Consider the following 12,101-nt stretch of genomic DNA (forward strand, 5'->3'; position numbering starts at 1 on the left):
AAAGCTCTGAACCACAACAACATATCAATACTGTGGGAGCTCACTTTAAAGAGCACTCGTGTTTGATATCCACACGCCAGGCCTGTGAAGCTGCAGTGCTCAGCTCAACTGTGTTTTATTTAACTTAAGTGGCTTTGCCGGTGTCCATGTTCCACATCTAGACTTCAACATGCAGAGTTTAGGAGTCAGGGTGGTGCCAACAATAAATATTTGTGGTTTTTGTAACTCATGGTGTTTCTTTTCCTAACAGAATAATATCTGGGGGGAGGATGCAGGGTTCTTACCTGACCATCTCTGTCAGCACCCATATTACGGGTGTTGTCCCGCCTGTCCATCATCATGTCGTCTTGGTAACGTCCCCTTTCTCTGTGATCAAAATCCTGATAGCGACCAAAGTCTGAGCGGCCGTAACGGTCATCCATGGCCATACGCTTATCAGGCCAGTCATCCTTCCTAAAAAGGAACCACAAAAACCACGAGGATCGACCAGTGAGCAGAGCTGTATCCAGCAGATAAACGCAGCATGCATCAGTGTCACACACACGTCACTGTACCTGCCGTCCATGTCGTAAGGCCTCTTAACGGGGCGCCGTTCCTGTTCATAGCGCAGCTGCTCCTGCTGCCGTCTCAGCTCCTCGCGCTCCCTGAGGATCCTTTCCTGCTCTCGCCGCCTTTCGTACTCAATGCGTAGCCTTTCACGCTCCAGGAACTGACGCTCCATGCGATCTGCGTCGAGGCGCTGCTTCTCAGCCTGCAAATGAAATCATTTGATTACAGTTAATTCATACATTTTTTAGAACTAACAGGGATTAAGGTGAGAAGTGTTTATATGGGAGGAATGAAAGAAAATGTAGTGATTATGTGCAGAGTGCATCGGATTGAGAGTTGTACCAAAGGACGCATATTTGGAGGCAGAGAGGAGTCATGTGACGATACCTCCAACCAGTGTCTCTTCTTCATCAAGTGGTTTCGCTCCTCCCTCTCCCGGAAGAGACGGATGCGCTCACGCTCTCGGTCAGGTCGGAATTCCCGATTGCGATCACTGAATGAAAAAAGAAAAATCAGCTGATATTTATTATCCGATCAAAACCTGAGCTAACTGCTAATATATAGAAGTGTCTTTATGAATACATTCTGTGTTGTTAAGCTCCATGATGGGCTAAGTGTTATTTCTGTATTCATGATCCTTACGTGAATCTGCGTCTCTCGACCTCTCTGATCTCCCTCTCCCTCTGCCTTTGTCTCTCCCTCTCCCTTTGCTCCTTAATCTGATCAAATGACAAGATGTCTTTCCTCTCCTTACTCGAAGAAGTTCGGTCCCGACTCTTGGTGCTCTGAAGAAAGAGCAGAAGAGTGTGAAGACGGGCATGATCTAACCACTTCATGCATCAACAAAACAACACTGATTAAGAGGGAGATGGCAGTTACAGGGTCATTAATCATTACTTACCCTCTCCTTGCTTTTGCTTTTGGTTTTGACACTGATAACAGGCTCTCCCTTGGACTTGTCCATAACTACAGTCCTCTCATTTCGTCCTGTCAAACAATCAAAATTATTAATGTCAAGTATGTAATAAAGGTTGTTTTTTTTTTTTAAATCATGTCCAGGTGGAAATTCTAACACATCTCACACCTTTGCCATCTTTTCCTTCTCCCTCAGACTTCTCATCCTTTCCATCAGACCTGCAGAAACATCCATATTGTCAGAAATCATTGAACAGTTAACCTGATCCTTATCTTGGTTTATACAAAGGGTTAAATGTCTGACAAACTACCCAGACACATGGCATGCTAAAAATATGCCATGTGTCTGGGTAGTTTGTCAGATATTTAAAACCTCACTGGGCCAAATTTTCCCAGCAGAAGAGGCACTTTTAGCGATATCACTCAAACACAAGTCAACGGTCTGGCAGTCTTACTTGGAGTCAGTGGAGTGTCTCCTGTCAGTGCTAGACCTCTTGGGGTCGTTCTTGTCAGCTGGCTTCTTCCCTGCAGGTTCATTTTTAGCCTGCAATGTTTAAACGGGAACACGTTTATTCACAAGACCAAGCTCAACATCAGCGTGTTTAAAGAAACAAATACCCCTGCCTTCTCTATAGCTTTCTAATTACTTCAGATCATTTCTAATCTTTGCCATTTCCAACCATTTTATTTGCTGCATGTTTTTTATTTTTTTATTTAGAGCTAACACTTTAGTCTGATTACAACCATCAGTTTAACAAAGTTTTAGGCATTGCAATACAACTAAACAGAAAACAGACTGCTGCTTCCAAATGATCAGACTGTCAGATGAAATGTTAGTTACTTTTCCTTCTCCCCACACTCACCCGCTCCACAGAGATCATCCTGCCATGCAACTCGGTCCTGTGAAGGTGGCTGATACACTTGGTTGCTTCCTCTGTGGATGACATGGTGACAAACCCGTAGCAGCGAGCCCCGGGACTTTTGGCATTGGTCACCACCTTAGCTCCGACAACCTGCAGGACATTTATAAAGCCCATAAATATTTATTTTTGCGTCCATGCAGAAAGTAACTGTCTGGTGACACTGGTGAGAGACCGTTTTCAATCGACTAACCTTGCCATATTTGCTGAAAAGCGTCTTCAGATCAGTCGCTCTGGTAGTGGAAGAGAGGCCACTGACCCACAGATTCCTGCTGCTGCTTGCTGCGGCCCCAGCTCCAGCACCTACACATGTGCACCATAAAATTAATGAGCACACAGCCACTGAAAACAAGACCACCAAGACAAAGAAGCCATTTGATTTACTCACCCTTTTCATCCTTCGACTCGGTCTTGCCATCTTTCTCCTCAGAGCTAGAGAAGAAGGGGAAAAAAAGCCATCAACCTACAACGGTGAGGATGTTGGCGAGGACATCCACGATCTTCTGGCACACATGTTTGTATTTCTGTTATATAGCATCTCTCATTGCCTACAGCGATCAACCCAACATGTACCATAGTGCAGTGATGTATTGGCGAATAAATGGAGTTATATCCTCTGGCAATCCGAATAGTTAGGTTTTTAATGGATAATAAAGTGGGACAGGTGAGTGCAAGGAATGAAAAATGGGGGAACCAAAACAAAACAAATGTACAAAACGTTTTTACCTCCAAAAGAGCATCCAAATTTTGCTAGCACAAAGGGGCCAAAGCAACAGAGATAACCATTTTTGGTTTCTAGTATACAGAAAGCAACAAACCTCTTTTTCTGATCATCGCCCTCTACAGAAGAGGACTCTTTCAGTGTCGAGGCTGAATCCGCAGCAGCTTTCTCTTCTGTCTTCTCATCCTCCTCAACCTTCTTAGCCCCCGTTTCTGAATCAACAGTTTCAACCTCGCCGCCCTGTTTGCTTACACTAACAGCCTGCGACATTTTGTTTTCACCGTCAAGTGTCTCTTCTGGGGCGTTCTGTTCCTCCCCAACCTCTTTGGGATCAGTCCCCACAACATCCCCGCTGCCCTCCGCATCTCCAGCGGCAGTCACGTTGGACTGGGCACCTGTGTCGGACACACTTTCTTCCCCTCCGGCGGTGGCTCCTTGGTCTTCTTCAGGGCTCGTCTCGTGGCTCTGGTGTTGATCTTCGTTATGCGGCTCAGATAAACAAGACCCGGCTACTTTGTCATTTTCTACGGATTTAACAGGAATAGAATGGCACATAGTTTAATCACTTCTGAAACACATCAATGGTTAACGAGGAACTGGCAAGGCCTGGATTAGGAACGTCATGACCACTGGCCTGTGCTCTTAGAACTATGTATTAAAACGATGGCCCTAAAGAGAGACTGGAAAAGGGCCCAAAGGCTGTTGGGACAACCGAGCAACTAAAGGGGCTAAAACTCATTTCTCAAGCTCAACCACTTCACTCTTTTCACCTGATCCAAGACAGACAAAGAGTAGAGTGCTGAAGAGAGCCACAACATCAGCAGTACACCGGAGGCTCGCTGAACTCCATCTTCTTTCAGCCTTTGAGACTTTTCCAGCGTCCATTGGTAGTGAGCAGACCTTCAGCTCAAGTCCAGCAGTTTCTTATCCAGCTGATTTATGATTCACCGTCTTTAAAAAGTCGTAAGAGTTGACAAATCTTGATGCATCTTCTTTGCCTTGACCTTCACGTGGCAACCTAGAAACACTACAATCACCTGCACAGCTTAAACCTCCCTCACCTTGAAACTGAATTGCTGGCAGTGTGAATCAACTTGTTAACCACAGTCACGTGAGCGTGTGAGAAGATATATGGTAACTTGACCGATATTTACAAATGAACAAAGAAAAGATCATATGTGGCTAAACAAATTTCAACACCAAGTCAGCAATTCCCTTTGGGCTTCCAGTCTCTCTTGTTGGTTGAAACTAAACAAAGTGTTTGCATTTTCAAGCTTAACACTGCACATCTACACCTCAACCTTATGATGAGCCAATTTCTTTTACAGTACCTGTTTCTTCTTTTGTGTCGTCAGCCTCTGGATCCTGAGCCTTTAACACAGAAAATTATGTCTCGTTCAAAACGTTATCGTGTTTTAACAGGCTCTGCAGGCGTAAGAAATACTTAGTAAACCTACCACATTGGCTGCTGAAAATGTTGCATCTTCATCCTTATCCAGCATCTCAAATTCATCCATCTGTTAAAATATAGTCAAATAAACTAACATTAAAACAGAGTTACAAGTAAAGATTTAGCAGACAGGTTTCTAGTATTATCTCTCACCTCTGGACCTCTCGTGTCTTCTTCTGACTCGAGTGCCCTGTAGTCATTTTCTTCATTCATCCCCGAGTCGTCCTCTCTGTAAAAGTTCTCGCTTCCATACTCGTCATCTTCAGCCGGTATTCCGTTGTCATTGTCAGTCTCATCCAGAATGTTCATGTCAAGGATGTCCATGTCCTGCATGTTCTCATGTTCATGCTCATCCTCCTGATTATCCTCCTGATGAGACAAAGACGTTTTTAATACATCAGCTGTAGCATCCAAACTGGAGGAAAAGCAAGATAATCCTATCAATAAACTTACATGGCCATCGCGGGAATCCTCCTCCATAGTGCCATCCTCCGGTTCATCGTTCTCCTGCTTGGTATCTAAAGAAAATACACTTTAGTTTAGTCTTCGCCTGATTTTGACAGGCGTCTAAATCTCTCCCACGCATATTCTGTTACCCTTGCTCTTGCTATACTCTTCTTTTATAACGAAATACCGTAATTGTTCAGGAATGCTGCACAAGCACGAAATGCAACGACATGACATATTACGTGTCACCTGCCTTGCAGAAGCCACTCGGGCACAGCAACAAACGGAAAACATTGTGTTTTAAGAGCTTGCTGCAAACCTTACCTCTGGCAGCGCGTTTAGGTGTGACGTTGGCCTTTTTGGTGGTCAACTCCGGAGCGACGATAATCTCGTCCGGATTCCCACCCTCTTCCTCGATTGCCTGTTTGTCAAGAGTACGGCAAAAACGCTTTACAGGTTGTACATTTAAGCAACAGTTGAAATAAAAAACATGTCAAATAGGTGAATGCACGCAAATTAGCGGCATTAGCGAGTTATTTGGTACAAGCGCATGCTAGCACTTAGCATACATTTAGGGTCAACGGTCTCGTAGCTTAGTACGCTCGAAATATTGCGGCTGTGTGAGCGTCAAACTAAACTTCTATAATGCAGGCCTTTATGTGCATTTTAAGCATTGTTATTCAGCGACTGGTTGTTTAAGGGACTGTAAAATTCAGACCTTTTTAAGACGCTCTGATAGCACGCTCTTCACGCCCGTCGTGTCCAGGTTTCGTTTCTTCAGCTCGGCCTTCAGGTCTATGACCCGCAGCTCCGACAGTTTGCGCACTTCTGCACCCTCCGGCACCTCCACATCTGCTGATGGGTCAGCCATCGCAAGACACGGGAAAATATCTCTTCAGCTTGCAATAGTAATAATAATATTCCTTCAAAGAGCCGTGTTTACTGGCGCCGCACAACGAATGGAAGCAGCGGGATTACTAAATTACTGCAAAATGGCGGATGCTGCAAGCAGAGGTGGTGACGACACAGCGCAGGCGCAGTGCAGCGATAGTGCGGCGACTGGCACCAATCAGCGACAAGGATCTGATGGCCGGGAGAGCGCAGAGTATAGTAAAGTAAGCAGCTGCTGTTATTTATGCAAGCGTTAAAACACGATAAAAGCACACAGACAGCTATTTTAGTTAGGAGTTCTTCTTTTCTGCTCCCACCATCTTCATCCTTCTTACCCTACCTCTTACATCCTCCTCTGTTACACCAAACATATCCACTCGCTCCACCCACTCCACCCTACCTGCACTCTTTTTCACATGTTTTGTGCACTTTCCCTTGCTTTGGATGGTTGACCCCAAGTATTAAAATTCTTCCTCCTTCACTGTTACACCTGCCTCCCTCTCATTCACACACTGCTGACTTTTATTCCTTTTCTCTCCAGTGCATACCTGCACCTCTCCAGGCCATCTTCCACCTTCTTCCTATTCGTGTCATCTTTGAACGTCATAGTCCATCTCTGCAAGCAAGAATGATCTCAGATGTAATCTCACCCCCAACTTAAACCCATATGTCCCTCCAGCTGCACCTCACCACTGTCTTACTGTCTTCATACATTTTTTTCTAATGCATGTTACAAAAAGGTTAAAGGTATAAAGTTTATGCTTTATTCTCCTGTTTTGAAGGCAGTCTTTGGGTTGCATAACATTGTTACAAATCCATAATAATAAAAAAAAACATTACACAACTTAATGCATAGTTAATACAAAGATCAGAGCTTAAACGGCCCCCATACAGTCCGGGCCGAATTTAAAGAAATGCCATATTAACAGGACTTGTCTGTCAAGCTTTCCACACATTCATGATTTTGTACTGCCGATTTATTAGTGGGTAAAGGCTGAATCTCAGTCTCAGTAAGAATGAAAATTGTACATGTCACTAAACTTGTAGTTTGAGTCATTTACTTTACTGTGGGGCAAACTTTTGCTGGCAACAAGAGGTCGAGGGTTATCTAGTATTTCAGGACTGTCAGTCTCCTCTGGCACATTGGCACTCCTGGGTGATGTCGGGGAGCCACCGGTGAAAGACACACTGGCACTTTGTGCATGATGTGACCATGTGTTTGAGGCTGTACCAGTCAGGGACAAGTCTTCACCAAAGGAGGAGCATCCGGGAACGTTAAAAGAGTCGAAGCTGAAGGACGAGGAGGCAGAGCTGACGTGAGCTGCTCGGGGTTCGTGGAGATTGAGTTTGGAGACCAGTGGTTTGCCGACTGTTACTTGCTGCCTTTCTTGCACTTCCTCATCCATGTTGGAGTAGGTGTAATGAAGGCATATTGTGAATGTGAGCTCCCTCTATAAAGACAGTAAAAAGCACAATTTGTTTTGGGTTTGTTTTAGCAGTTCTGAAAAAGTATCGGCTTCAGTCTTCCTGTTTTTTAAGTGAGCTGCAGCAGGCTTGGCATTGGAAACGACTGCTCTGAGGTCATAAATAGAAGAACTTATTGTAAAAATAGGGAAAAATGACAGACCTTGAGTCTCTGCAGGCTGCGGATGTGCGTGTACAGACTGTGGGCTTCTGGTGAAGGAAGCTCCTCTTTTATCAATGATAAACAGCCAGCTTCCAGTAGAGACTCCTGATTGCTCTTCTTCAAATCAATGTCCACATCCTGCAAAAGTGATACGAAAACTCTGTAAAGCTCAGTGCATTTTCAATTAGATGCTTGTGCTTTAAGGAGCTGCAGCAGCAAATTTAGTCCTGGGTAAAATTTTGTCTGTTCTGTATTGAATCACAAGCTTTTTAAATCTAAGTGGAATAATGTGTCACACACCTCAGGGAAATCGGTAAGCTGAGCCGAGCAGGAGACTATTTCATCGGGTTTGTCAAGTATCCGAGTGTAGATGACCATGACGTTGGAGAATTCTGCAGCAAATCCAAGCTGAACCTTCACTCCACAGTCAAACTGGAGGTAACGGCTTTCAGGGAGAACTGTGAAATAAATAAATAAATAAATAAATACGAGTAGAAATGTGCCTTTTGAAATATTTCATCATTTCAGTTAATACTTTTTTTTACCATGTGCAATAGCCCACTGCAGGTTTCGAGCTGAAGAGGATGCAGAACACTGAGAAACCTGTATCCTGTCAGTGAGGGAGCGTCTTTCAGAGAGATTACTGCGGAGCTCCAGCGCCTGCCGCCCTCGTGTGATTACACAGCGACCCATGTCTGAGAAGAAAAAACAAGCTTTAATATTGGGAGCACAGATGTGACGTGTCTATTTTTCTGTTGCAGGACATTATTTTTGTTTAAAACACTTTAATAATAGGACTAATATGCATTTTAAAAAGGGTCATAGATGATCTTAGAGCTTTAAATAACTGGAAGAAATCAATTTAATAGTTTTTCTTGCAGGCTGTGTCACTAGATCTTAAATCTGTCATAAGACTAAACAGGCCATAAAATCAACAAATAATTGTAAAGATATTTAAAATAGAAATGATGCATTCGTTTTGCAATTATAGTTTGCACCATTCAGTGTGGTTTACCCCAAAGGGTTCACAGTTTTTTCATGCTGCAGTATGTATAAGTGGGATATGACTGGACCTGCAACATCCTCCTTGTTAAACAGCATTTAGTGGGCTTTCAGGTTTCTCTTCATATCCACGTTGGCATATTGCTACACCTTGACTCAATCCATCTAAGTCTGGTAAATGTTGCCAATGAGTCAAAAATCAGTGAGTACCTCCCCACTGACCCCCTTGGAATCAGCTTTTCTTCCTCCAATAACTTTGATAAATTACAATGAAGCCATGAAAAAATTTACCTTCGTTCTATGAGCCATTTCCGGGTCACATGCATGTTAAAAACATAAAAGTGGCTTTAATAACGGTGCTCACAGTTCACACACATTACAAAGCTTCACCAAGGGTTCGAGCATCGTGCCAAAATCGAAAGGAATCAGTTTGTTGTTGATGCTCACAAAGTAGGAGATGGATATGCAAATTTATCCCAGCATTTCAGTAAGTGTCAGGAATAATCATTTCTCACTCCTCACACGACTTTGCAGAATTCCTGCAAAATGAAGGATGTTAAACTGTTTTCACAGTTGAAATAATTTGAAAAGAAAAGCGAATGAACTGTAAGTTTTGTGAAGACGTTTCACGGCGCATCCAAGAGACATCTTCACTTCTAAAACCGTCCGAGTCGGAGGTGTTTAAACCCTGTTGGGGTTATCCCTTAAAAGGGTCGTTGACCCACTATTAATTGCGCTTTATCACATTAGCCAAGACATGTGTCAGTGACACCTTGCCTCATCCTATCATGTGACCTATTATAGTAAACTTTTAAAAATATTTTGGGGGAGCTTGCAAAGGATCTCAAGACTGCACTGTAGGTGGCCAACAGCTGGTGTCAGTACCCAGCCACTCTGTTCGATGATTGTTATTCACAGTGGACACAGATTCCCCTTTTACTCCTCTTTCAAATCTTCTGTCTTTGAGTTCCAAAATGTGAACACTGGCATCCTCGAAAGAGTGACCTTTATCCTTTAGGTGCAGGTGTGCAGCTGAGTCTTGTCCTAAGGACTTAAGAAAATCTCCGGGAGCAGTGCGGCACTGCCAGAGCAGTCTACTCTGAACGTGAAGCCAAACTGAAATCAGATATGTTTTTTACATTTTTGTAGTTGAGGAATATTGCGATCCGACCTCTGATTATATCGTACAGATTGTTGAGTGCTCTACCTTCAGCCACTCTGTCGAGCATAACGGTGACCTTCTCGTCTTCACAAACTCGCTGTTTGAGGAAGTTTATGAAGATGCCATTTGACACGTCTTCCCTCTTCACCTCATACGCTTCAGCGTCTACGCATCTAAAAGACAGCAACTTTCACATGAGTTTGACCTTGTAGCCTGAAGTAGAAATACACAATAAGTGCTAGAAAACAACACCCGATACTAAAGAAATTCAAAACTGAACCGCATTTAGGACTGGGAGCTTACGTGGCATAACCAAACACTATATTTGCTGTGACCTTCAGCAGTCCAGGCTGCACGATGACATCATCGTGTGGGTTTCTGAAAAAGAAAACGGATGAACAGATTCAGAGGGTCTGCGCTGATTATAATTTCATTAAATAAAAACAAAACAAAACATACCTTTTGCGACACATGTCCAGCAGGAATACATTAAGACCAGTCTTTTTCTCCTGCATCTTTGTGAGTATATTCTGTACACACAAGCAGTGCTCTGATGTGTAGGAGACCGGCGCGTCAATGGGAACCATGAAGCTGTTTCCATAGTTCTCATAGCCATGACCAGCAAAATATAGCAAACCTTCAGAAGTAAAGAAAAACAGATGCAATTATTTATCCTAGTTGTATTCTTTTTTTTAAAATTAAAAGTAGATTTTACAAACACAGTGCTGCATTTATTTTATCAGTAAAGCGCCGCGCAGTCGCTCAAAGTGGACAGACGTATGCAGCAGACGTACCGTAGACTCCTTTGTCAAGCAGCAACAGGAACTCAGTAACAGCGCTGTGCATCTCCTGCCAGTTGAGGTCGAGCAAAGAAACCACCTTGAAGTCCAACTGTCGAAGAAGGTTGGTCAACTCGTGGACGTCAGAAATGGGAGCACACAGCTGCGTGTGGTAAATGTAGTTCATGTTACCAATCAGAAGAGCGACTTTGTCTGTGGCTGTGGACAGGAAGAGAATGAGCAGTGAAATCCACCACAAATCGACAAAAGTAAGACTCGGTATTTGTCTGTTTGCTTGCGTAAATTCACCATAAACGTCCTTGGCAGATGGGGGCGAACTGGCTATCTGTTGAAGCGGATGTGTTCCTGCTCCGTAGGTTTTGTGGACTTCCTGTGACTCTGAGAACACCAAAAGAAAAAACATGCTGTGTTATCTGATAACTAACAGTTTGTTTAACATCTCGTTTTCACATCTGTAAAGCCTGGTAACCAGACTTACTGTGCACTTCACATTAACCCAATTAACCACAGCTATCAGTAGCTGTTTTTTAGGTTACACATGCACACTATCTATAAATACCACTTTTTAATTACCTGTTATATTTAAAAAGAGGAATCAAAGTCAGACAGGACATAGGAATTACAATACTGCGGTAGTTCCTCTAAATATTCTACCAGAAATTAAAGAGTACCTAGACCACGGTCAACCTCTACCCAGGAGGCGTCAGTGACAGAACTGGGGCCTGCATGAAAGGGGAAAGCAAGAACAGTTACCACAGCACGGTACTGCGATTTGGTAACTATACAAATGTGAAGTGTCAGACTTATTGTAATGTGCTTTTACTTATTTACTTCATGCAAATATATAAACATTTTAACATTAAGAGCTTACTAAATTTTCTCATTTATGTTCACATTCCTAATTTAGAAAATACAAACAATGGCTCACCGATGGTGACTGTTGCCGTGCTGCTCCACACCTCATGATACAAATTGAACACCTTGCAGGTGTACTCTCCTCTGTGTGCTGTGGTCACACATGGGATCTGCACAGATACAAAACATACGCCACATAGAGCATCAAGCTGACATCAAGCTACAACCTGCAGAGACGGAAAATGAATGTGGAAGTGCTATAAACTTGTAACTCCTGAGTGAGTATGGGCACAAAAGTGACTCCCGGTACATGGAGTGATTTGGATCCTTACTGATACTCACATCCCTCGTGGGGGACCAAAAAGCCATCACGTGACAGCCAAAATGTAAATATTTAGGTTTTAAAATACAGAACCCAGAAACCAATAGATGCTCACGTGCCTATCTCCATCTTTTATATACAGTCTATAACCGATATAACAATCAGCTGCATTTTAATGTAAAAGTTTTAAAAAAATTAAGGTGTTGCAGACATGTGACATTTTCTTATAAATGTTAAATGGACTGATTCTTATATTTATACTTTACTTGAGTAGAAGACGTCTTTGTGCTTTCTATCCAACACTCACCGAGGAATGCATCTCAGGGTTCAGTATCTTGCCCAAAGAAACTATGGCATGCAGACTGGAGCAGACAGAGATTGAACTAGCAACGTTCCGATTAGTAGATAAACTAGAATACTTGCTCTATCTCCTGAGCCAC

At 43.1% G+C, this 12,101-nt stretch overlaps 2 protein-coding genes across 7 annotated transcripts in view; both read right to left on the bottom strand.

Moving 5' to 3' along the window:
* Positions 1 to 170: 170 nt before the first annotated feature.
* On the bottom strand, positions 171 to 6,027 carry safb (scaffold attachment factor B). Of its 2 annotated transcripts, none has more exons than XM_005734068.2 (17): positions 5,721 to 6,027; positions 5,327 to 5,423; positions 5,009 to 5,073; positions 4,709 to 4,924; positions 4,563 to 4,622; positions 4,437 to 4,476; positions 3,203 to 3,629; positions 2,773 to 2,816; positions 2,578 to 2,687; positions 2,328 to 2,477; positions 1,920 to 2,008; positions 1,634 to 1,683; positions 1,451 to 1,536; positions 1,192 to 1,334; positions 937 to 1,042; positions 555 to 751; positions 171 to 453 (listed from the first exon to the last, which is right to left on the bottom strand). In XM_005734068.2, the coding sequence occupies exons 1-17, from the start codon at positions 5,871 to 5,873 to the stop codon at positions 186 to 188; spliced, it is 2,301 nt and encodes a 766-aa protein (XP_005734125.1). In that variant the 5' UTR covers positions 5,874 to 6,027; the 3' UTR covers positions 171 to 185. The 2 variants fall into 2 exon arrangements, with proteins under 2 accessions (XP_005734125.1, XP_013766552.1); XM_013911098.1 differs by having other exon boundaries at positions 892 to 1,042.
* A 607-nt stretch (positions 6,028 to 6,634) lies between these two features.
* The window catches only part of malt2 (MALT paracaspase 2), an 8,896-nt gene continuing 3,429 nt past the window's right edge, over positions 6,635 to 12,101 (bottom strand). For all 5 annotated transcript variants that reach the window (XM_005734072.2, XM_005734070.1, XM_005734071.1 and 2 more), the window contains 11 exons: positions 11,413 to 11,509; positions 11,156 to 11,206; positions 10,773 to 10,862; positions 10,479 to 10,682; positions 10,144 to 10,321; positions 9,988 to 10,062; positions 9,730 to 9,857; positions 8,066 to 8,215; positions 7,821 to 7,978; positions 7,521 to 7,658; positions 6,635 to 7,344 (listed from right to left, as the gene is read on the bottom strand). In XM_005734072.2, coding sequence (XP_005734129.1) covers positions 6,901 to 7,344; positions 7,521 to 7,658; positions 7,821 to 7,978; positions 8,066 to 8,215; positions 9,730 to 9,857; positions 9,988 to 10,062; positions 10,144 to 10,321; positions 10,479 to 10,682; positions 10,773 to 10,862; positions 11,156 to 11,206; positions 11,413 to 11,509 — 1,713 coding nt within the window. In that variant the 3' untranslated portion in view covers positions 6,635 to 6,900. The remainder of the gene's footprint in view (positions 7,345 to 7,520; positions 7,659 to 7,820; positions 7,979 to 8,065; positions 8,216 to 9,729; positions 9,858 to 9,987; positions 10,063 to 10,143; positions 10,322 to 10,478; positions 10,683 to 10,772; positions 10,863 to 11,155; positions 11,207 to 11,412; positions 11,510 to 12,101) is intronic.

The sequence above is a fragment of the Pundamilia nyererei genome, unplaced genomic scaffold (genome assembly GCF_000239375.1).
Source record: "Pundamilia nyererei isolate P.nyererei 1_Seehausen unplaced genomic scaffold, PunNye1.0 scaffold00056, whole genome shotgun sequence".
Taxonomy (NCBI): domain Eukaryota; kingdom Metazoa; phylum Chordata; class Actinopteri; order Cichliformes; family Cichlidae; genus Pundamilia; species Pundamilia nyererei.